The sequence below is a fragment of the Ahaetulla prasina genome, chromosome 3 (genome assembly GCF_028640845.1).
Source record: "Ahaetulla prasina isolate Xishuangbanna chromosome 3, ASM2864084v1, whole genome shotgun sequence".
Lineage (NCBI taxonomy): Eukaryota > Metazoa > Chordata > Lepidosauria > Squamata > Colubridae > Ahaetulla > Ahaetulla prasina.
In genome coordinates this window covers 18,751,686-18,777,440 of record NC_080541.1, presented here as the reverse complement: position 1 = coordinate 18,777,440, position 25,755 = coordinate 18,751,686, and the positions used below count along the sequence as shown (strand labels likewise).

The 25,755-nt window shown below is 40.7% G+C and overlaps 1 protein-coding gene across 6 annotated transcripts in view; it reads right to left on the bottom strand.

Moving 5' to 3' along the window:
- The window catches only part of MTSS1 (MTSS I-BAR domain containing 1), a 169,916-nt gene that overhangs the window by 26,626 nt on the left and 117,535 nt on the right, over positions 1–25,755 (bottom strand). For all 6 annotated transcript variants that reach the window (XM_058178770.1, XM_058178767.1, XM_058178769.1 and 3 more), the window contains exons 4-7: positions 21,738–21,822; positions 20,512–20,603; positions 17,664–17,738; positions 4,263–4,420 (exon numbers count right to left, since the gene is read on the bottom strand). In XM_058178770.1, coding sequence (XP_058034753.1) covers positions 4,263–4,420; positions 17,664–17,738; positions 20,512–20,603; positions 21,738–21,822 — 410 coding nt within the window. The remainder of the gene's footprint in view (positions 1–4,262; positions 4,421–17,663; positions 17,739–20,511; positions 20,604–21,737; positions 21,823–25,755) is intronic.

The window sequence follows — 25,755 nt, the reverse complement described above, 5'->3', positions numbered from 1 at the left end:
TCGGGCTGTCAGCTTTCCAGGCCACAAGCTCAGCGTCTTTTAAGTGCTGAGCCATTGCGCCCCTCTTTTTATTCACATATAGTAACATATACAAACATATCGTAAAGCAATCTGGAAGCTCTGAATGGGAGGGTAATCTACAAATGCTTGTATAGCCGTGGAATAGTCCAATAGCACACAGCCTAATTACATCTCTTCCTTCTGCAAGATACACATCCAGTATTGAGATCCAGCTTACAAAGAGTATTTGGCAGAATGGGTTCATTCACAGAGGAGCTAGCTAAGCAAAGAGAAGAGCTAAGCAGCAATTATCTCATTTCCGCCATGCTCAATAGCAATTCTATTTTCCTATTCCTAATTTCCCAGGGCACCCTACACACAAAATCTCTGTCGTTTCCAACAGAAATTACTTCTTAGTCTGGAAGAGGGAGGTAGATGAAAGAGAAATAAAAACGGATTATGAGAATTCGATCCCAGAAGTGTTGACTATCACCCAATTTGCAGATATCAGTGCAAAGCAACTAATTTAAAAATTTCCCAGCTTTCAAAGTCTCTTGATTATTTGTAGTTCTTAACCAGCTACTTTAATGCTTTTCATATATTTGTTACCTTGCCTGAGAATATTTAGAATGAAAGGTTTCATAGAAAATATTGAATAAATAAATCTAAGGGTGCACAGGGAACTGCAGATCCAAGTGAATAAAATAAAACCGAAATGGATGAATAGAAAGGTCTTTTAAGTGTCAAACCTTCATTGCATGTCCTTAAATCGATCTGTAAAGGTAAGCCATTATCACCCTCATTCTGCACTGTGCAAGAATCTCACGCACCCCAATTCTGTTATCTCATTCTTTTATTGTGCAGATCTATATATTCTACTGAAGTTCCACTGAATTCAAGAAGACCATGTTCTGAAATAATCTAGTATTACTGTACATCAACCGTCAAAAAAAGAATAAGGCATTTTTTGGAACATTGTGAAACTTCCCATCCTTGCAAATGATCATATTCATTGCATCTTGATTGCCAAAAATCCAGCCATATAATTCTTTAGAAGATCCTTGAAATGACCCATAATATTCTTCAGACAACACCCTTTCATGGGGTGCATGAAAGAGAGGTTCTACACCACAACAATAGTGATTCTTCAGAATATGGACTACAAAACCCTCTCAAATATTTTTTTATTGAAAGACTCCATGCAAGTCTTCTATTCTAGCTGCTGGTTTTCATGTCCAAAGCAACATTTACATTCATTATGTTGCATATTAGGGATGCGGTGGCTCAGTGGCTAAGATGCTGAGCTTGTCGATCAAAAGGTCGGCAGTTCAGCGGTTCGAATCCCTAGTGCCATGTAACGGGGTGAGCTCCCATTACTTGTCCCAGCTACTGCCAACCTAGCAGTTCGAAAGCACGTAAAAAATGCAAGTAGAAAAATAGGGACCATCTTTGGTGGGAAGGTAACAGCATTCCGTGCGCCTTTGGCATTTAGTCATGCCGGCCACATGACCACGGAGACGTCTTTGGAAGGCGCTGTCTTTTCGGCTTTGAAACAGAGATGAGCCCCGCCTCCTAGAGCCGGAAATGGCTAGCACATATGTGTGAGGGGAACCTTTACCTTATGTTGCTTATTGTTTTATGTGTACTATCTATCTCATCTTGTCACAGTCCTTTTGTACATAAGTGTGTAGGTGAGGGAAGAAGCATTAAGTAGGTTATGGATATTTAAACATACACCGGAATCAGAAATGCAATACGCTACTGTAGAAATGCTTCATTCTCTTTCAAAGACAGGTGAACAATAAAAGCGTTGGGAATGGAACTCACAATTACAGGACGCAGCATAGAAATAAATGAACAGAACCGGCCACGTTCTTCAATCAGTGCTTTTCTAACAGCCTGCTTCTCTGTTTCTTCAAGAAGAAGATATTTGTCGTTCACATCCTGCAGTGCACTGTCCAGCTGAGGCTGGATGTCGCCTCTCCCTGTTCACAACAGAGGAAAAACAAAAATTGTTTCAAGCCCAAACAATTCTCAATAAAGGCCGTGAATATTGGGACTATTTTCTTCCAGGCAGCCAAACTCACAACCATAGCAATGTGTGTGTACATATCAAATGGTTGGGCAGTCCCATCAAGGTCAACCAACGTAACCTTGTATAAATCAACAGCAATGTATTTCATCTTTAACTTAAAGCAGGATTCTATAATGCAGCTATATACACAAAGCATTCTTGTATTTTTATTTCAAGGATGGTACACAGATTTAAAAAACAAAAAAAAGATTTAAAATTTGCCTCTTAGGCAAATCGCTGACAAGGTTTATTTATTTATTTAGAGCCCTTATATAGCGGCCCATCATGGATGGCTCCCAATCAAACAATAATTCCCCCCCCCCTATTTTGACTTTGATGGTAGTCAGGGAAACCTTGGTGGACTGGCTGTTTAGGATTTTCTTAGATGAAAAAAAAGTATTGGACACATTTTTGGGGGACACAATAAAATTAGATACAAAGGTTTTGCTTTCCTTCTTTATAATTTTAGAAATGAGAATCATTCAATAAAGCTGGCACTTTAATAAAGACACGGGCAAATGATCAAAGACTTTACAACCTTCATTAGCCATTAGTTGAAGTCACAAGTCGTAAAGTTGCCAAGGTTGGAGACCCTTGCCCTAGGCCATAAACCTGAATCTCATCCAGAAACTTAGGGACAAACACAGAGATCAATGGAAGAACAATTCTTTTAAAGTAGGACATTTGCAGACTGATCTATATGAAGGTTGTGAAAGAACTCTTATTGAAGGATTTATGGTCCTTCCAGAGATGAAAGGCCTGACATTACTCTTAAAAAAAAAAAAAAACAGAGTACCCATCCCCAATTTAAGTACCTCCCACTTATAAACAATGTTTGAATAACACAGTAAACATTGGTGTGTGTTACGGGTGTGCGCTTATCCACGTATTTATGTGTAACTGCAGATTTTGGACAAAGTGAATTAACTCTATAAACTCGATCCACATCCCCAATTCATAAAATCAACACCTCTCCCAAGAAATTCTCCCAACAGTTTAGTCACAACATCTCTCAAGTCTTCTTGGTCCACTTCTTCCAAATTTTGTAACCTAAGGAAATAAGACATTTTATCCATCTGTAGTCCAAGCACAGCATTGCTTGTCGTCTTCCCTCTTTTCTGCACTGCCCGCATCTCACCCTCCAGACCTTCCACTTTCTGCTTATTTTCTGCTGAGACTTGTTGAGTATCCTTTAAATCCTTTTGGATAGTCACAATTTCTGCTCTTATTTCATCCAGTTTCTTGTCCATATTAGATAACTTTTCCAGAATTCTCTCCATTTCTCCAGCAGTTGGTCTCTGACCTTTGCCATTTAAAATTTCCAAAATCCTCAGGCAAGCACAGTATCCTTATAATTTCCTCCGGATCCACCAGGGGGCACTCACAGGAGCAACGAGTCCAGAGTACAGTTAATCAACCAGGAAGTCGAAGGGAAGTGATGTCATCAAGATTCTCATAGTGAAGGCGGAAGCTGGACGCCACCATTGTTCTCAGAGGAGGGGCCTCAAACCTCCCTCCTAAATTTCTCCATCACCTCTTCTCTCCAGAGCTCCACAAAACCGTAATCTTGTTATTTTAAGTTCTCCTCTCTCCAAAGTGATTCGTACTCTTCCAGTCGCAGGGGAGAAAAAACCCCCCCGCACTCCGGAGTACTCCACTCACGTTTGCCGATATTCCCTTCCCTTCTTCATTCCTCAATTCTTCTCCGTTCCCTGTTCACCACCAGGCTGCTGCAATTATAAATCCAAAGCCCCGGTGTCACCGGGCACAGCGGCCCAGGCGACGACCAAAGTAATGGCCGCGGCCTGTGGCCTCCGCACCCCGCCGAGCCTAGGACGCGCCAGCATCGGTCCCCCCAGTCCTGTATATCGGCTGGGAGACCCCTGGCGAGCCGTCCGTACGGCAGGTGTCCTTTTCGGAACACCTGGCCCCTAAGGGCCTCGGCGGCGGCCGGATTCGGACACTGGAGGCAAGAGAAGCCTTCCAGACGTCCGTTGCCACCGGATACCGGAAGTCGTCCTTGTCAAAGTCCTTTTGTACATAAGTGTGTAGGTGAGGGAAGAAGCATTAAGTAGGTTATGGATATTTAAACATACACCGGAATCAGAAATGCAATACGCTACTGTAGAAATGCTTCATTCTCTTTCAAAGACAGGTGAACAATAAAAGCGTTGGGAATGGAACTCACAATTACAGGACGCAGCATAGAAATAAATGAACAGAACCGGCCACGTTCTTCAATCAGTGCTTTTCTAACAGCCTGTTTCTCTGTTTCTTCAAGAAGAAGATATTTGTCGTTCACATCCTGCAGTGCACTGTCCAGCTGAGGCTGGATGTCGCCTCTCCCTGTTCACAACAGAGGAAAAACAAAAATTGTTTCAAGCCCAAACAATTCTCAATAAAGGCCGTGAATATTGGGACTATTTTCTTCCAGGCAGCCAAACTCACAACCATAGCAATGTGTGTGTACATATCAAATGGTTGGGCGGTCCCATCAAGGTCAACCAACGTAACCTTGTATAAATCAACAGCAATGTATTTCATCTTTAACTTAAAGCAGGATTCTATAATGCAACTGTATACACAAAGCATTCTTGTATTTTTATTTCAAGGATGGTACATAGATTTAAAAAACAAAAAAAAGATTTAAAATTTGCCTCTTAGGCAAATCGCTGACAAAATTTATTTATTTATTTAGAGCCCTTATATAGCGGCCCATCATGGATGGCTCCCAATCAAACAATAATTCCCCCCCCCCCTATTTTGACTTCGATGGTAGTCAGGGGAACCTTGCTGGACTAGCTGTTTAGGATTTTCTTAGATGAAAAAAAAGTATCGGACACATTTTTGGGGGACACAATAAAATTAGATACAAAGGTTTTGCTTTCCTTCCTTATAATTTTAGAAATGAGAATCATTCAATAAAGCTGGCACTTTAATAAAGACACGGGCAAATGGTCAAAGACTTTACAACCTTCATTAGCCATTAGTTGAAGTCCACAAGTCGTAAAGTTGCCAAGGTTGGAGACCCTTGCCCTAGGCCATAAACCTGAATCTCATCCAGAAACTTAGGGACAAACACAGAGATCAATGGAAGAACAATTCTTTTAAAGTAGGACATTTGCAGACTGATCTATATGAAGGTTGTGAAAGAACTCTTATTGAAGGATTTATGGTCCTTCCAGAGATGAGAGGCCTGACATTACTCTTAAAAAAAACAAAAACAAAAACAGAGTACCCATCCCCAATTTAAGTACCTCCCACTTATAAACAATGTTTGAATAACATAGTAAACGTTGGTGTGTGTTACGGGTGTGCACTTATCCACGTATTTATGTGTAACTGCAGATTTTGGACAAAAGAGAAAGAATCTTATGAAGAAAAACACATATTAATAAACAGGTAAACTAATTCAAGTGTAAACGGCAACATTTCAAAGCATTGCAAATATTTGTCTCTCTAATGTATGTTATGTAGGTTTGCAATATCCTTCCCCCTGGAGTGGGGTGGGAATGGAGATTTTGCACTTTCCTTCCCCTGCCACACCCACCAAGCCACGCCCACAGAACCAGTAGTAAAAAAAAATTGGATTTCATCACTGGTTTACCTCCTACAAAACAACCTTACAGCAATATTATATAATAGCGTTATAAGAACATATAATATTCTTCTAATATGTTAATAACATCTTATGAAGTTTATATTTAACTTCCAGATTGTAGTTGAAAATACTGTATCTAAATCCTAGCTAAACAATACTCTTGGAAGGCAGAGGCATTAATTCAACCAAAGATGTCAGTAGACATGGAGCGCACTGCGTAAGAAGACAAACTGAAATTGTGAGATGGTTCAGAGGCTTAGCATGAGGTTGAGTCTTGGATTTAAAATTTACATGTGGATAAACAAAAATGTTCCATGAGGTTTCAGCTGTAGAATAATATGGATAAAAAAATACAGTTGCAAGAATTGAAGGATTACAAGGATTAATATTCTGAAGCCCATATACCCAGTGTCTATATTTACACATGTTTAACCAGGTCAAGTAAACAGTAATTATATCTGAACAAGCTAAACTTGATTGGTTTTAAGTTTAGTTATGACTTTTAGAGGTTTAATATGTAAACTCACTCAGTGGTGGGATTCAAATAATTTAACAACCAGTTCTCTCCCCTAATTATTTCTTCCAATAACCAGTTCACCAAAACTGCTCAGAAAATTAACAACCGGTTCTCCCGAAGTGGTGCGAACTGGCTGAATCCCACCACTGAACTCACTCAAGAAATTTAGTTAAGGTTCAGCACATTGTGCAATTTTTGAAAATGAGTTTATTCCATAAATATTGTGTTATAGGAATGCAATATCTGAACCTTTATGTGTAATTTCACTTCCTTAATCCTAACAATCTTTTCTCCGTTCCAGCTCTCCCAAGTATTAGTGGTTTTTGTATCTTAAACCATCACACTCTTACAACTTTATCAAGAAGCATAATACAAGAAGTTGAAGGGACAAGTATCCAACTGTTAAAGCCTCAATGTCTACCATGGGAGCCACCAACCAAAACCAGCTTGGTTTCACCTTCAAATAAGACGCCTTTTGACAGGCTGAATCAATCACCAATCATGTCTCAGCTTCCTGTCAAGGAATGGTTTTCCTAGGTCATGGGGCTCAAAGTCACTCAGCTACCACTAACCTTCAGAACCAAAGTTGGAACCACAATTGTTCAGTGTATCATTGATGATGGGAACGCCATTTCCTGCAGACTTATTCAATCTCTATTGAAGGTTACTTGCAATTTTTAAGACCCACCAAAGATATATCAATTGTTAACTGAATTTCAAAGAAAAGAACAACTAAAGTGAGTTTGGACTGAAGTTATCTGGCTATTCAAGTGCAACTGTGCATGTCGGCATATGTACCTAAAAATACTAAATCAAAACTAAACCCTTAAATCTCCTGTTAAGTGCTGAGAGATGCCATATGAATGTAACTAGGAGCTTAGATGTACAGGAGTTTCAAACTGATTATGGTTCAATCAGTTTTCTACTACCGGGATGGAATTTAAGAAGACATTCACTTCAGAGTCTTATTTAATATGAATATTGTCAACTTGCGAAGGATATGAAGGCGATTTGCAATAGTTCTTGGAAGCAAAAGTCCTAGCTCTCCATCTATCTAAGCCAGGGGTGTCAAACTAGATTTCATTGAGGGTTGTGTTTGACCTCAGGGGGGCTGTGATGGGCGTGACATCACTCACGTTGGGGGGGCGCCTGTGGCGGCCTGAGCACTCTGTTAGCAAAAATGGAGCTCAGGGGGCTGCGCGCAGTCCTCGCAAACTCCGTTTTTGGCCAGGATGGCCTCCTGCAACCCTCTGCCAGGGAAAATGGAGCTCGGAAGCTTCGTTTTTGCTGGCAGACACACTGTGGGCCAGTCCTTTGCGGTTTTCAGGGTGGGCCAGATCTATGCACTCCATGGGTCAATTCCGGCCCCTGGGCCTCGAGTTTGGTATCTCTGATCTAAGCGGTTGGCTCAAAGTTCTCTTTATCAACTTTCACAACTAAGTTCTCCTTTTTTTGCAATATGCAGCATATCATTTGCATTACATGGCTCTCCTTGCATAGGTTAAGTTTAGAACACAGCGTATATCTATATCACTTACTTCGTTTCACCAGCACGTATACCAAATCACTCATACCTATCCATTACTTCTCCATGCCCTCTGAGAGAAGCCATTCAGAATGCCAACAGAAGGAAGAGGAGAGAGATGTCAGACCAATTCAGGGACAGTAGATAAGAATGCCTGAACCATAATCTAATTCGATACGCATTTTGTAGAAGAAATGGATGAACTGTCTGTGGGGCCTCTATGCTCACAAACACAATGCATATAATCCTTGACTTACAACCACAATTGAGATCACAATTTATGTTGTTAAGCAGTGAGTCACACCCAACTTTTTTTTTTTAAACCATAGTTGTTAGGTAAATTTTAAGCAAAAGTTGCTTGTTTTGTAATAAAATCGATAAAATATAGCATGTTTTACTCCTCTCGGGTTTATGAGATTATTCCATGAATTAATGTTTAAGTTTCAAGATTGGAGCAAAGCTGCCCAGAAGCAGCAGGAGGAAAAAGCTTTCTGTGGTCTATCAAAATAACTGATTATGGAATGGGAAAAAAATTCCTTAAATATTTCATCCACAAAAAAACCCCAAACCCACTCCATCTAGCTGCCTTGATAGAAGTGTTTTAAAATTCACAACACAAGATATTTGGTCTAATGGTGAAGACACTGACCTAGAAACCAGGAAACTATGAATTCTAATCCTACTTTAAGCATGAAAACCAGCTGGGTGATTTTGGGCCAATCATCAGGAGATTTTGAGTTCTAGTCCCACCTTATTTTTACAGAATGAAGCTTCTTCACTTTTGGTGAAATAGGTGCAAGTAATTTGGAGTTACTCTCCTATTAATTCTGGATAAATGTTTAGTGGTTACGGTGCCAGGCTAGAAAGCAAGAGGCCGTGAGTTCAAGTCCTGCCTTAGCCATGAAAGACAGATGGGTGAACCTTAGGCTAGTCACTGTATCTCAGCCCAATTCACTTGTTATTGTGAGGAAAACAGGAGGAGGAAGGAGTTATTAGGTATGTTCTCCACACTGAGTTATTTTTCACAATAATAAAGATGTGATACCAATATATAACAATGCATTATAATTTTTCACCTCAAAGTATTGCTCATTTCAGCCCCATCATCATCATCTTTATCATCCTCATTGTGATCGAGATGAATTATTTTTACCAATTTCTAATAGAGTTCTTTTAACAATTGAGGTACAACGTGCAGGTGATTTAAGATAGAAATTTTTTTTAAGATCAAGGAATTAGAAAAATTAATGGTTTTAGGTTCTACAGACATTAAAAGGTGTTTCTTTTTTTAAACAGAAAGATCTTCAGAAATTTCTGAGTCTCCCACTGCTCCAGGTTGTCTGACACAATCCTAACTACCCAAACTAAAGTCTGCTGCTTCAATCTATTTATTATATGATAATTCTGGTTACCAAAACGGATTGCAATCTTAGTAGCAAAACATATGTATCTATTGCTAGCCACTAGTAGTTTAGCCTAGAAAATTGAATAATCTTATGATTATGTATCTTATGATTAATGATTGTAACTATGATTTATGATCTATGACCTATCACTCTGTCGTTTGTATGTACACTGAGAGCTTATGCACCGTAGACAAATGGCTTGTGTGTCCAATCATTCTTGGCCAATGAAGAATTCTGTCCAGCCCTGTCCTATCCTATCTTTCTTTAACATCTGATGACAGAATAAATATTTTCATGCACTACAAAATGAGCTACTGTTTTTATTTCTAATTAAAGAAGTAGTAGACCTCACCATCTCTTTGCCCTTAAGACTGCAAGTCCACATTAGCTTTAATTTTAAAAAGGCCTAGAAAATTTATTTATTTATTTATTTGTTTGTTTGTTTGTTTGTTGTTTGCCAACAAGTATAAGGAAACAAGTGACAGTATAGACATAGACGTGGACACATGAAAAAAAATTGGCACAAAAAAAAGGATATAAATAGGCACAACATAGCCATAAACACATAGAATGATTACATATAATTTGGGAACAGTAGGATAGGGATAGTAGGCATGCTGGTGCACTTATGTACGCCCCCTTAGGGACCTCTTAAGAAACATGAAATGTCCATGGTAGATAGTTTAAGGTGAAAGGTATGGGGATTAGAGAGACTAAAAACAGGTAGAGTGTTCCAGACATTTATCACTCTATTGCAGAAGTCATATTTCCTACAATCAAGATTAGAGCGATTTACATTCAGTTTGAATCTATTGCTAGCCCTTGTGTTATTCCGGTTGAAATTAAAGTACTCGTTTACAGGTAGAACATTTTGGTAAATAATCTTATGAACTAAGCATAGGTCAGAATGTAGACGGTAGATACTAGAACAGTGACGGCAAACCCATGACATGTGTGTCCAAGGTGACACACCATGATGTTTTTGGATGACACCCCAACATTCACCAGACAACCATTCTCAAAAGCATATCCCATTCTCGTGTGATTTTTTTGGGGGAAGGCTGCGGACTCGTGGAGGTTGCTTAAGAATGAAGTATGCTCTTGCACAACCTCCAGACCTGCCGGTAAGTTGCCTGAGAGGGATGTGCTCTCCTATGGCCTCTGGAGCCTCCAAAAACTGTGTAAGAACCAGGCAGGCGTTCATTCAGTTTTTAGAGGCTGCAGAAAAGCATTCTCTTTAAGTTACTTTTAAGGACGAAGGGCTTGTGCAACCTCAGGTACGCCAGAGAGAACTGTGAAGAGAAAGAGAACCAACGGCTGAAGGTAAGCGGTGGGCAGGAGATCTGGAATGGCAGTAGTGGCTCCACTTCTGGAAAAACCTTGGCACTGGCCAAGAAGGATCACTGTTCAGTCTGGTCAGGATTGGAGAGGGAATAGGGCAGGGGTGTCAAACTCGATTTGTGTTTGACCTCGGAGGGCTGGGGTGGGCGTGGCCAACTTGACGACACTCACGTCAGGGGCATCTATGGCCTGCCAGCTAAAACGGCCTCCATTTTCACTGACAGAGGGTGGCAGGAGGCCATCCCAGCTGAAAATGGAGCTTGGGAGGGCTGCACGTGGCCCTCCCAAGCTTCATTTTTGCTGGCAGAGGGACCGCAGGCCAGTCCTTTGCTGTTTCGAGGGCAGACCCACAGGCCAGACCTAAGCACCCCGCGGGCCGGATCCGGCCCATGGGCCTTGAGTTTGACACACCTAGAATAGAGAATTGTTTCTCATTTGTTCAGAGGGTAGGCGGGTGTGAAATGCCAGCAGGGTCAAAAATTAAGACGTTTTCCAAAACCTCTGACCCGCAGAGCCCAAAAAGTTTGCCATCGCTGCACTTGTACCGTAATGTGACCACCGCCAGAGTGACCCCAACCAGCCACCAGGGAGAGTGCAGGGTGAAACTTACCCAGTGCCTCTGCTGTCAAGAAGATGAGCATGATGGGAAATAGCAGGATGCAAAAATTGACACACACAAAAAAAAAAGGAAAATAAAAGAAGTCAAAACCAGCACTCCAAGGGTTTAAATCATCATTCTAAACCTGAAGAGAAACACACTGAATCCCAGCTCCATTTTTTCCAACAAAACCTTTTGTATAAGTCTTTTCCAAGTTATGAGTCATGGGGTGGTGTTGGTTTTTTCGGCTCTTTATGCGTCAACTCAAGCTGATTCATCTTGACGAATTGGAACAGGAACCATTAAAAAAAAGAGAGACCTCAATAGGATCGTCTTCTGATCCTTCAATCATGACTCAGAAGATCCTTTTTGGTTCACTCATTCTAGCTGCCCCCCAGCCCCCATCTCTCCATTTCTAATCCTTTGGCCAAAGCGACCCATACAATACCAGCAAAGCGAAGTCCAAGGGACTCAATGTCCTAAGGTAGAATTCGAAAATGATTCCATAAAATGGATTTGCAAATGATGGGTCACAAATGGAACATTTTTACCTTGGCACAAAGTGTTTCTGGTTCAAAAAAATTATAGTTGAGAAGAGAAATAGAAGGGGAGACTGGAAAGGCAACGGAGAAGGAAAACGAAGGCGTGTATTAAATCTTCAGATTAAGTGACTCCTGTTCAAAAGTGCCTTCCAACAGCTTTCTCAAACCTCTATCTTCTAGGTAAATTGGATTATAAATACTATTATTCAGCATGCTTCAGTAGTTTGCCTATGTTTTATCCCTGCTGTGACCTGCATGGGATTCCCATTTTTATCCAGTTGCAATTCAATATCACATTTATAGCCAGCTTACCTGTGCAGACACACTGCCTAAAGAGATCTACCCATCCCATTAGATTACATAGGTTGTTCCAGGCCCCCTCTATTAAATCTGATCCTCTGGTAGGACCCAAAAAGCAAAGTTTTCCTGTAGCTCTATGAAATGGAACAGTCTCGCCCTGATTTTGGGAGTTTAAAGAGTTTTAACTTTTCCTTTTATGATTTATGCATGTTTGTTGGACGTCTAGGGTTCTTGTATATAATAAGCAACCATATAAATTCCCCAGATAAATAACAGACAATGGCACACATAAGGAAACCAAGATTAAAATAATATACCATGTAACAATTACATCCCAACACAATTATAAAACATTAGCTATGCCTGTTTTTTTGCTTTCCGGGCTCAATATTGCCATTTCTACTGAAAAGCAATTTTGTTCAACCTCATATATTAACAATTCATATTCATAAACCAAACCAAAAAAACTGCAGTTGACCAGATACTTCACTCTGTATTGTGCAGGATTTTTTTTTTAAAAAATATCCCATGTGTTTTGTATTCTCAGAACAATTGGAATAGTTTCTGAAGCTGTTTACAAACTTGCCATAACTATATTTTAAGAGATCTAGAATAAAAAAAAACCCAAGAGAATTTACAGTCCTTGATTTACAATTATAATGGAGCCTACCAATTACATTTGTAAGTCAGGTTGCTTGTAAAGTGGGTTATCAGATATCTGATCTGATTTTACAACCATCTGCAGCATCCCATGGTCACACGACTGCAGCTTCTGACATTTTTGCCAAAAAACATCATTTACTTCTGGTTTAGAAGTCGTGATGTAGGTCATCCCATAAAAGGTAAAGGTTCCCCTCACACATACGTGCTAGTCGTTCCCAACTCTAGGGGGTGGTGCTCATCTCCGTTTCAAAGCTGAAGAGCCAGCGCTGTCCAAAGACGTCTCCGTGGTCATACGGCCAGCATGACTCAACACCAAAGGTGCACGGAATGCTGTTAACTTCCCACCAAAGGTGGTCCCTATTTTTCTACTTGCATTTTTTACATGCTTTCAAACTGCTAGGTTGGCAGAAGCTGGGAAAAGTAACGGGAGCTCACCCCGTCACGCAGCACTAGGGATTCGAACCGCCAAACTGCCGACCTTTCGATCAACAAGCTCAGCGTCTTATCCACTAAGCCACCGCGTTCCTAGGTTATCCCATAACTGACCCTTTTTTGACAGCATTTGTTAAATGAGCACTGTGGTTGTTAAATGAAACCATGGTTTTCTTTTGGGGCGTTTTGCCAAAAACTGAAAGTACAGGTAGTCCTTGACTGACAAACAGTTCATTTAGTGACTGTTCAAAGTTACAACAGCACTGAAAAAAAAAGTGACTTATGGCCGTTTTTTTCCACACTTACGACCGCTGCAGCATCCCTATAGTCACACGATCAAAATTCGGACGCTTGGCAACTGGTTCATATTTATGACGGTTGCAAGTGATCAGCTTTTGTGACCTTCTGACAAGCAAAGTCAATGGGGAACACAGATTCACTTAACAGCCATGTTACTAACTTAACAAATGCAGCGATTCACTTAACAACTGTGACCAAAAACAGTTGTAAAATGGGGCAAACTTGCTTAACCAATGTTTCACTTGCCAACATAAATTTCGGGCTCGATTGTGATGGTAACACCTGTAAATGCTGGGTTTTGGCAAAAAATGTAAATTGCGGTCACGTGGGACATTGTAAACAGTCCTAAATGGGAGTCGGCTGCCAAGCAGCCAAAATATCACATGACCAGGGAGACAGCTGTCCGAACTTCAAAATTGGGTCTTAAGCGTTTTTAAGGGTGACTGTCATAACTTTGATGGTTGCTAAGCAACTGATTATAAGCTGAGGACTACCTATATTGTACTTCGCTACCCTTAAAGCATGGGTCTCCAACCTTGGCAACTTTAAGACTTGTGGACTTCAAATCTCAGAGTTCCTCAGCCAGCTTTGCCAAGGAAACTGCAGGAACTTGTCCAGGCAGTCGCGCGCATGCACGCACCCACACACACACGTACGTGTGATGCACAGCAAAAACAGGTGGAGCTTCTATCACAATGCTGCAGCTATCTGTAGCTTATGGCCAGAGCCAGCTTTGCAACTTTTTTTGATTCATAATACCATCTTCAACAACTGCTTTTTAGAACTGTGATAGGTGCTATGCAGCAATATTCACTGCACTGACTTACAGAATATTCCCCTTCCTTCCCCCAAATTAATTTCTTCTTAAACAGTCTTAAAAATATTGCTCATTTTTAGCTACAAATACTTCCAGATGTTGTTTCTGAATAGCTACTGAGAAAAAGAACCCTTGCCATGGACAATATACTTTTCCAGTGAGATACTTTCTGTTGGAAGTTTTCTGGAAATGCTTTGCCAGAAAGTAAAATAATTCCCATTTGTCAGCAGCAACCAAAATGGTTACTCTCTTCTTTGAAAGGAGGGGATACTGTAATTGCCCGCCGTTAAAAACAGTCTAGTTCAGCAGCTGACCTAAAAAATAATTGGGCTGGAAAAAAATGCATAAGAGAAAAAGAAAGGTACAACTAAGCATTTGGAAATTCTTCTCAAAATATGCTTTAAGATCTATAGTTTCGGACTTTCATACACTGGATTTTGTGCTAGTTTCAGTATATTGCAGGTAAGTCCTCGATTTACAAGCATTTGTTTAGTGACCGTTTGAAGTAAAAAGGGCACTGAAAGAAGTGACTTAGCCACTGGTTCTCCCGCTTAAAATGGTCATATCCCCACTCTCACAGTGATCAAAATTTGGCTGCTAGTTGCTAATATGTACTTAAAATGGTTGCAGCACCCTCAGGTCATGTGATCACCAGCCAGCTTCCAATGGGAGAAGCCGCATTGGCTTAACGGTCACATGATTCACTTCACAACTCACGTAACCACTACCTTGCTTAGCAACAGAAACTTGGTTCCCAATTGTGGTTGTAGGTTGAGGACTATCAGTCTGTTCAAACAAGATTTTAAGAGCAGTGTTTTTCAAACTTGGCACCTTTTAAGATGCGTGGGTGTCAATTCCCAGAATTCCCCAGCCAGCAAGTCTGCCTAGGGAATTCTGGGAGTCGAAGTCCACTCGTCAAAGTTGTCAAGTTTGAAAAACACTGCTCTGGGACTAATCCTACATCAGGACCCAAACAATACTGATTTACAAAAACAAAAACAAAAACACCTTAGCCTTAGTTTTGGACTTCACAAAATTCAACAGTGCAGTCGTTTATTCATACTTTTTTATCTTTTTAATTTCAACAAAAGCAAAAGGGAAGCGCTAACGTTCTACTAATAAACTTTTACAGCCGTAACTTATAACTTTAAAAGTTAAAGATATAACTGAAACATTTTGATAGCCTCTACAGTGGCTATTCAGTCCCGTTATTCTTTTAAAATGCGTATTGTCCCAAATTTAAGCTAAAACCAAATCTAATGAATGGAGGATCCATTTTCAATGTGAGGTTTTAAAGTTTAGATCAAGAAAAAAGAACCTGGGTTGCAAAGGCAAAACAGTTGGGATATTTAATTTGCACTAAACAGCTGACCTTGTGAATCTCTCAAGGGCGCTAACAAAGGAGCAGAGCAGATTAGCAGATTAGCCTTTAAAAGCAAGATCAGCAGGAAATTCTAGTACTGTAGACCAGAAGGCAGCAATGACAAAATAATTCTGTCCTATTGCAATGCTGATGTATTCATTCGGTCACCAAAGGTCAAGCTTGGCCCAAACTTTTTACCTCTGACTTAGGCCTCACCGTAAGGGAGGCTTATCTGGAAAATCTAATTCAGCTCCAAAAAGTCCTGCCCCACTGTCAGAAGGCTGGGTCAGGTCCTCCTCGACTTACAACAGTTCATTTGTTCGAAGCTGCAACGGCACCGAAAAAAATGACTTACGCCCATTTTTTTGACACGACCACTGCAACGTCAAAAATTTTGCTTATCAAAAGGTCGCAAAAGGTGATCACGTGACCCCGGGACATTGCAACTGTCATAAGTATGAACCGGTTGCCAAGCATCTGAATTTTGATAACATGATCACGGGGATGCTACAAAGGCCACAAGTGTGAAAAATGGCTGCTTTAACTTTGAACGGTCACTAAACGAACTGTTGTTAAGTCAAGGACTGCCTGTATATACACAGGTATCCAGCAGTCAGCATGACTGTTGCATTCCAGCAATTTTACTACTGCTGTCCAACACTGCGATTTTCAATAGATTGATAATTTTGCAAAAAGGAGCTGTTATTTGTTTAGATATTACATTTAGATCCCTTTCACAGGAAGATTCTCAGCAGTTACACCAGTAAACTAAAGGAAGAGCCCGTTGACCTATTCTCCAAAGCACTTGAGGGCAGGATAGGAAGCAACAGAATGGAAACTAATCAAGGAGAGATTTCCTATCAGTGACAATAATTAATCAGTAGAATAACTTGCCTCCAGAAATTGTGGGTGCTCCATCACTGGAGGTTTTTAAGAAGAGGTTGGACAGGAATAGTATAGGGCCGTGATGGCAAATCTATGACACACATGCGACAGGTGAAACGCAGCGCCCTCTCTGTGGGCATGCGAGTCGTCGGTCCAGTTCAGCTCTGCCGCGCACACTCGTGCACCTCCCGCCTGCCAGCTGGTCATTGGGTTTCTGCCACGTATGTTTGGGGGCATGGCGTGTGCAAGGGCGGGAATGCGTGTGGGGACCGCGCATGAATGCATGGGGCACATGCGTGAGCATTGCATTTGGGGGGGGTCGGGGGTGCGTGCACATTGGGCACTTGGTCCAGAAAAGGTTCGCCATCATGGGTATAGGGTCTTCTGACTGAGGAGGGGGTTGGACTACAACACCTCCAACGTTCCTTCCAACTCTCGATATTCTGTAACGTCACAGTTAAAACTCGCAATTTTGGGGCTCCAACTGGGAGTATTTAAATACTAAAATGTATCTGTTACTTGAAGAATAGAAGTCTTCTTTCCTTTTCTTGGGAGTAAAATGTTGTGGTCGGGTTTTCCCCAACGTTTTGCAGGCTCACCAATTTCTTGAAACAGGATTATTTAGCCAAGGTGACATACTCGGAGGAGAAGGGGGACATTTCCCCATAATTTTCTAGCTGATTAGTAGCATCCCTATTCTCATTAAGAAAACCTAATATACAAATGCAGCTTTCCAGTCTGAATTTTTTTTAAAAAAAAACATGCCTTTGACATTGCAAGAAACACACTTACGGACACAGAATTGCAGGTGAAAATTAAACTGGTATGAACAAATATTTATGTGCTCGTTTTTTGGCCTCCCAACAGTCCTAGACCTTTCAATGTCTCTGGAGCAGAAAACTTTATTTTATTTGTTTGTTTATTCTCATTTTTGAGAAGAAGTGCAGATCTATAATCTAATTCCATTAAACCTCAAATGTACCGATAGGCTCTTGTGGGCTCTGGAATTTATTTATTTTATTCCTTTATTTAGTTTGTCAAACATGTACGAGATAACAGGTATAAGTATTAACATGGACATGAGCACAGTCCAATTCTGCATTCCACTGAGAAGCAATAGTTCCGTCTAGCAAGTTCAACAAAGGATGTCACTCAGGATTGTCCACAGAGGAGGAACTGAAAGCCAACTAAACAGCAATATCTAGTGATTATGTTTGCAACTTTTCACTTGCGGATAAAAGTGAAACCTCCTGATCATGTCTCTTATCAAGAGAGGAAAGAAAAACGAGAGAACCGTACCTTTCTTTGCTTTCTTCTGAAGCTTCAGGGTATCTGACGATTTCTTTTTTATTTCCTGGCGCGCTTTTTTGTATTCTACAAAGAGAGAGTGAGAGATCGTATATAAACATATTTGATAGGCAGTGGTGCTAGGAGCTCAAGTTAGACAAGCAATGTTGGAGACGAATTTTAATAGTAGCACTGAGTTAAGCAAAAGTTATGCTGAATTCAGTAGGGCTCATGCCAAGGTAAGCTTACACGAGATTGAAGCTTAAGCACTTTTCATTTTAATGGCCTGGTGCATTTAACATTTTGCACAAACGAAGGTCAGGAAAGAACAGGAAAACATAATCAACGGAGGTTACGGGGGTCGTAAGTAATCACAGAAGGGATTCTTAGCCATTGCAACAGATTGCCATGACATCCTTTTTTATATACAGAAGAATAAGGTCACTAGACTAATCAATTTATGATCTGGAACAAGCCAGACCGTTTTTGACCAGCGGTTGGAATGAAATACATATCCTCCCATAGCCAAAACCAAAATATAGGACAAACCAAGCAATATTTTTTTTCTGCTACCTTTAGATACTGACAAATTTATTACAACGTAGATTTGAGACATCATTCATATCAGCAGATGCTTAAAAAGCCGTGTGTGTGTGTGTGTGTGTGTGTGTGTGTGTGTGTGTGTGTGTTGTGTGTGTGTGTAGCATGTGCGTAAACACAACATATGGAAAAGAGGCTAAATCGTAAACTGTGGGATCAGAGCAAAATCTGTTTTTTTGTTTTTTTTAAAAAAAAAGGCCATCACATTATCAACAAAAGCTATTGTGCATTATTATACTGTTGAAAATGTAAGACCATGAAGAGTAACTCGCTGCTCAATGCAGGAATCCAGGTTAAAGCACTTTAGTGTCTATCCAATTTTTAAATGAAAACATCCAGCAACGGAGAAAATGGGTATCTTCTGGTGGCTGACCCTTTGTGTCTTATTTCTATCAACCAACCAACCATCCATCCATCCATCCATCCATCCATCCATCCATCCATCTCTATCTATCTATCTATCTATCTATCTATCTATCTATCTATCTATCTATCTATCTATCTATCTATCTATCTATCTATCTATCCAGCCATCCATCCTCTATTTATTTATTTATTAAATTTCTAGGCCGACCACCTTACCTCAAAGGTAACCTTGGGCGGCTTACAATCATAGTTTTAGGCTACCATATCTGGGCTAAAGAGACAGATGGTGGACTAACTATTAAGAGGCTAACGGCCACAATGTGGGTGAGTTATGTGAGTGGGATGTATTTTTAGGGAAATTCTGAAAGGTTTGTCATTTAAAATATGACAGGCTTACAGGATATATTTTAGGCCCTACAATGTAATTTTTATCTGCTTCCCATCTCAAATGTCACCCAAATGTACCTTTTGATTTTCTGCTACAAAAAAGAAGATTTGGGGACAAAATATCAGGGATTCAAGCTCTCCTGCCTAGCACCAGGCAACTGGCTGGATTGTTGAACAGTTTCCGTTGTTAGGAAATTTTTCTAAATATCCTGCAGGAATGTGGCTTCTTGTATATGAAGGCTATTGTTTCGTGTCCTGAGACAACTGAAGTCTTGCATCAGCAATAACTGTTTGCGTAATGTTACTGTTAATATTGTGAGAGCCATTGTCTGAAAGGAAGGAACCTATCAGCAGGCAGATTTTTAACAACCTGTTGGGGAAACAGCGAACGGCCTTGAAGGACACAGGAAGAAGAGCTGTTCCCAAGGCAAGGGGTAGATGCGCAAAAAGGGCAGGGCGGTGCAGGGGTTGCACGTGCATGCACAAGGGGCGGGGCATGCACGTTATGCACTGCATTATGGATGTGGACATGCATTTTTGGCACCCGAGGGAAAAAAGGTTAGCCATCACTGCTCTAGGAGGCTTATAGACTCTGAATAAAATACAGAATAAAACAATAAAGATCTTAAATTTTAAAATTAAATTAAAGTAAAACGAAGCAGGATGGAGACAGAGGGAGTGAAGTGTGCACCGAGAGAAGGAGATGGGGTGTAGGTTACTCAATTAGCCACCTCCAATGTACCACACACCCTCACTGGGGTCCCAGGTTAGTTGGCACAGCCATCTTTTCTGGGCGGCCCCCAGGGGGAGGGCCTTCTCTATGGGGGCTCCGACCCTGTGGAACGAACTTCCCCTCGGGCTTCGACAACTACCTGACCTTAGGACCTTTCGCCGCGAACTTAAAACCTATTTATTTCGTATGGCTGGACTAGCTTGATTTTACTTTTAAATTTTAATTGAATTTGATGGGTTTTTAAATTTTTGTAATTTTATGGGGTGTATTGTTATTTTAAATTTTGGGGCAAATTTAAATCAGTTTTTTTAAGGGTTGTTTTAACTATTGTGTATGTTTGTATTTTATCTGCCTGTTCACCGCCCTGAGTCCTTCGGGAGAAGGGCGGTATACAAATTAAAACATTATTATTATTATTATTATTATTATTATTATTATTATTATTATTATTATTATTATTATTATTATTTTCAAGGCCTTTCAGAAAGCCAGATGTTTCAGAGGAAGCTATGGCAGTAAAAGCTCTTCTTCTGAAGTCTTGACAGCCAAAATTCCTTGTCTGATGGTTACCAGAGCATGCCCCTTCTGTTGGTATGAGTGGAGGGGTTAATCTCATTGGTGGAGCTGGTTTCTCAGATAGCCTACGCTGTTGGGTTTCTTAATCTGGTCTATTTTGTTGGCTGACATCAATTTTCCTTCTGTTCTTGTCTCTATACATATTATTCTATAGTTTCTCCCCCCCCCCCCCCGGCAGTCCCACTTCCATGTAGCTACCTTTCGCATGGTCTTTGTCCAGCTGATTGGCCACTTTCTTCCATTCTTCCATCTGCTCTTGAAGTGGGTTTATCAGACAGTCAATTAAAGCACTAATTTTGTTGAGAAAACACAAAGAGGAATCAAATCCTGCAGGAAAAGAACCAATCTGAATCTCCCTCTAAGCCTTTTAAAGACGCGCTTTTCCCACACGAGAACCAGAAGTCCAGAACTTAGAATCTTTTAAGTCCGATTCAATCACAAGCACATAAATAAGGTTTAGCAATCCTGTAAGAAAGGACTCACATATTGCCTGAAGGCTGCCTACAGAGTAAATGACAGGTTGTTTGAGATTGACAGGCTGGGGAATTCTGGGAGTTGAAGTCCAGACGTCTTAAAAGTTGCTACGGTTGAGAAATACTGGTTTAGCCCAAGGCCGCTCAATGCAAGAGTGGCGAGAAAGGACCACATTTAACCTTTCAGTGATGGGTTTGCAAACAGGAATGCTCAGGACAAAGAAATTACCAGGACAAATCACATGCTAAATCTGATTTAATTACTGTACATAGGCATGTAATCTAAGTTCAATTACTTACAGTTAATTTGATGATTTGCCATTATCTGATAATTTTCCCATCTGCTACGTTAAGAAAAATGACAGTTTTGTGGCATCACTGCAAGAAGGCTACAAGCCAAATTCAAAACTCTCTAGGGAGGCTCAATCTGTGCATCCTTGTTTTTGTGACTACGAAGCACAATTTAGATTTGCAGCAATACTTCCCTAATTTCTGTCTCCATCTCTTAATCATTACGCAAGAACAACTCTCCAATTCATTCAAGAGTTGCCAGAAATAGGCCTGCAGAGGGAAAAACTGTTTTTTGCAACGCTAATCAATGTTCTCAAAAATGGAAATCACGCGTTTTGCCATTCTTCACCCACTGCTGAGTTACAGTAATGTCTGAAACAGGAATTCCTATTTTGAAAATACAGAGCCAGCAAGTCTGACTTCTCACGATGGACTGTTCAATTTTCTCCTTTGCAAAGCCCAATTTGTACAGTGAGAGAAAAATGGAAGGGTGTTCCCAGCCAAACAAAAAGTTCGGAGGTTAGATGGAAATCAGTCCCAGTAAACAGCTTAATATGGTCCTGAATGAAAAAGACTGAGTACCAATTAAATTCTGAACGCCATCCAGAATCTAATGAAACTCTATTTCCAGACTGTCAGCTGGCAACATGCAAAACTCACCTTGAAAACTGTCTGAGCTTGGACTCAATGCTTCGATGTCGCATGCACATTCTGGTTAAAGCAGAGCCAATTTCTCTAGTAGCACCTGAAAAAGAACAAAAAATAGAATTGGCCTTTACATATCAAAACCTGCATCACATGTTCACTCTGGCAAAGAAAATAAACATGTAAAATACAGATCAGACTGAGGGTACGAAACACTGGGGTTCAAGAACCTGAACCTTATCGGGGGGCCCTACAGAAATCCATAACATGATTATACAAATTCTTGGATCCTGTTGTGACTGATAACTGGATAATACAGAATCAGCCTAAAAGGAGGTACATTTTGATGTATATGGAATTGGAAATAAAATATGAAACTTATGTGAGCCAATTTGGTGTAGTGGTTAAAGATCAAGGTAGAAATTGAGCGACTGTGACTTTTACTCATGCCTTAAGCCCAAAGCCAGAGCCGTGACTTTGGGCCAGTCACTTTCTCTCAACCCTAGGAAGGAGGCAATGGCAAACCACTTCTGAAAAACCTTGCCAGGAAAACTACAGGAGTTTATTCAGGCATTCTTAGAGAATTGGATATGACTGAATGATGGAAGGGGGAGAGAAACAGATTTGGGATGAGATTATATTTTTGAAAGTTATCCTTTCAAATTAGTTGAGTGTGTTGCATTGAGTGTGGACAGTAAAAGAAATATTTTTAAAAAATAATAATAATAATGAAATAGCTTACAAATAAAATTTTATCCAGCACTTTAGTGTTAATAGAGCAAGGGAGTCAGCTGATTTCAATAATTAGACTTCCTCAAACTAATGCCTCTCAGATGGCTGGATTTCCATTTGCCATCATGATCATTTAGCTTGGTCTTGCGAGCTGGGGACTATAAGAATTGAAAGCCAGCACATTTGGAAGATGACTCTAACTCTAACCCATCTTTGTAACCCACATCAAAAAAATGATGACGAACGCTAAGAATTCTAAAGTTGTCAAGTATCAGGAACGTAAAATAGAAATAGGAAATGAGACCAATTAGATTAGATTTTATAGAGCTGCAATGTATCTAATTGTTTAGTTGCTCCTTGTTTGTGAGATGGATGCAAAGTGTGATCCCCTTCTCATTCAGAAACCAATTCACAGGAAGCCCAGGTTCCTACACAGCCAAGAAACCGTACATTACTATATTTGATTGCATGTAAACATAGACGTCAACAGTAGATGGTGCTGCCTCTAAAGGACATGAGAACTTGGCTAGAAATGCCTTGCTGAACCAATGTAAAAAGATAAGACTTCCTTGAAGGAAGATCAGAGCATAACCAAGACCAGGGGTCAGCAACCTGCGGCTCTGGAGCCGCATGTGGCTCTTTCATCCTTCTGCTGTGGCTCCCTGTCGCCAGTCAGCTCCACAATTGATAGGGCTTTCAGTTAGGATAGGTAGAGGAAAAAGGACTCCGCGTTAGGAGGAGACTCTATGGTGGGGGGAACCGGACTTCCGGTTGGCTCCAGAATTGAAGGGAGGGGGCTTCCGGTTAGGGCCTTTGTGGCTCTTTGACTCTTTAAGGTTGCCGACCCCTGACCAAGACAATCCAACCCTTGTTTATTATAAGCACCAGTCAAGAAATATGACTGTGTTTGAATATAGATCTCATCCAGCCATTGACACGTTTTTTCCTCTGAATCTGTTTTATATAGCATTCCATTTTTTTTGCCCTAGCCTCTCCCTGTCTTCATGTTAAGTATGAAAGATTTGCAAAGCCATTAAAGTTAATGCTGTGCCATTAAAGAATGGTTGCCACAGAGCTACTATAAATTCCTTCCTATTTAGGCAGGTAGGGTCCTTCTTCTGAGGATTTCTAGAAATTTTATATGCTTTTTTCTTTTCACTCTCACAGACTTATTCTCATGTTTCACCAATGGGCGATTTCAAACTCTAGGACAGTGGTCTCCAACCTTGGCAACTTTTTTTTTTTAATTTACATTTATATCCGGCCCTTCTTTGAAGACTCAGGGCGGCTTACAGCGTATAAGGCAATAGTCTCATTCTATTTGTATATTTTACAAAGTCAACTTATTGCCCCCCCAACAATCTGGGTCCTCATTTTACCTAACTTATAAAGGATGGAAGGCTGAGTCAACCTCGGGCCGGGCTTGAACCTGCAGTAATTGCAGGCTGCTGTGTTCTAATAACAGGCTTCTAACAGCCTGAGCTATCACGGCCCTTACCCTTTGCCTTACCCAGCAAAGCTGGCTGGGGAATTCTGGGAGTTGAAGTCCTCCAGGCTTAAAGTTGCCAAGGTTGGAGACCCCTGCTCTAGGAGACGGGGGAATTTTTGCTGTTTTCTCTAAATAGTTTGGATTTTCAGTGAAATCTATGGGTTGAGAAGGCAGCAGGCATGGACCCTAGGATCCTACTGCAACCCCAAAATAGCATTCACAATTCAATTAATTTAAAATGGATAGTGATGAGGAAGATCAGAAGGAAGAACGATGGCATTGGTGAGTTATCAAAACTCAGAAGCTTTAGGCACTAAGGGGCTGCCACAAAGAAGAGGGGGGCGGTCAGCCTATTCTCCAAAGCACCTAAGGCCAGGCAAGAAGCAATGGATGGAAACTAGTCAAGGAGAGAAGCAACCTAGAACTAAGGAGAAATTTCAGTGACAGTGAGAACAATTAATCAGTGGAATGACTTGCCTCCAGAACATTTATTTTGGGTAGGGACAATGAGTTGATATAAGCATAGCTTCTCCCAGTACATTCAAAATATAGTTTTTCAAAATGGGACAGAATAAATGTGTATTTACACATTTACAAGCTGAATCTCTGATCACTTTACTGTATTGTCAAACCAACCACTTATGGTTTAAGACAAGCAGAAACCCAAATTATTTCAGAGGGTAGAAGTTTGAATGTGACAGGATGGATGGATGGATGGATGGATGGATGGAAGGAAGGAATTGGACTGCTACAAAACAAACCACTAGGTTCTAAGTAAGGTAAAGGTTCCCCTCGCACGTATGTTCTAGTCGTTCCCGACTCTAGGGGGCAGTGCTCATCTCCATTTCAAAGCCAAAGAACCAACACTGTCCGAAGACGTCTCCGTAGTCATGTGGTCGGCATGACTAAACGCCAAAGGCACATGGAACGCTGTTACCTTCCCACTAAAGGTGGTCCCTATTTTTCTACTTGCATTTTTTTAACGTGCTTTCGAACTGCTAGGTTGGCAGAAGGTGGGACAAGTAAGGGAAGCTCACCCCATTATGCAGCACTAGGGATTTGAACTGCCGACTTTTCGATCAACAAGCTCAGTGTCTTAGCCACTGAGCCACTGCATCCCCTTAATTAGGTTCTAGCATCACATTTTATTAGAGGAATGCCCCTGAGGATCTCAGTGGATGGTAAGAGAACCATCTTGAGAAAAGGAAAAAGATTAGTCTGCCAGACTAACAAATGCTTTTGATTGGTTATATCCACCCTGGCACCCATTTTATGGATTTGTAGCTTTTTGAAGCATTGTGAATGGCTCCACTAACCATCTACCCTCACCCTTCTAATTATGTCCCCAGCCCCAAATGTTTAGATGCTCCTGTGACGCAGTTGGATGCATTTTCACCTAGGGCAACTGGCAGACAGACAGGATAAAATACTTCTAGCGTAAAAGCACCCTGCAAAATTGCTGTCACTCCTGGCTAATCATCAAAACATTCTTTAACCTGCCTAATGCTCACACTAAAAGAGTACTTCTACATCTATTTGCTTAGAACAACCCCACTGAGTTCAAAGGGTCGTATTTTCAGGATATGCCCGCAAACAAGAGTGTAGGAGTGTAAGAGTGTATTCTTTCACTTCGCTGTTTTAGTTATTTACAGCTTTAACACCAGAAGCTTCAAATAGTTAAGCAATAAAAGTCCACAGCTTTTATTTAGTTCTGCCCCTCGTTTACCGTTCATTCTCTTCCTCTCCCCACCATCTCCTCAGCCAGTTAAGTGCAGGAAAGAAATTCAGAGAATAGGAAGAGAAAAAGAATGC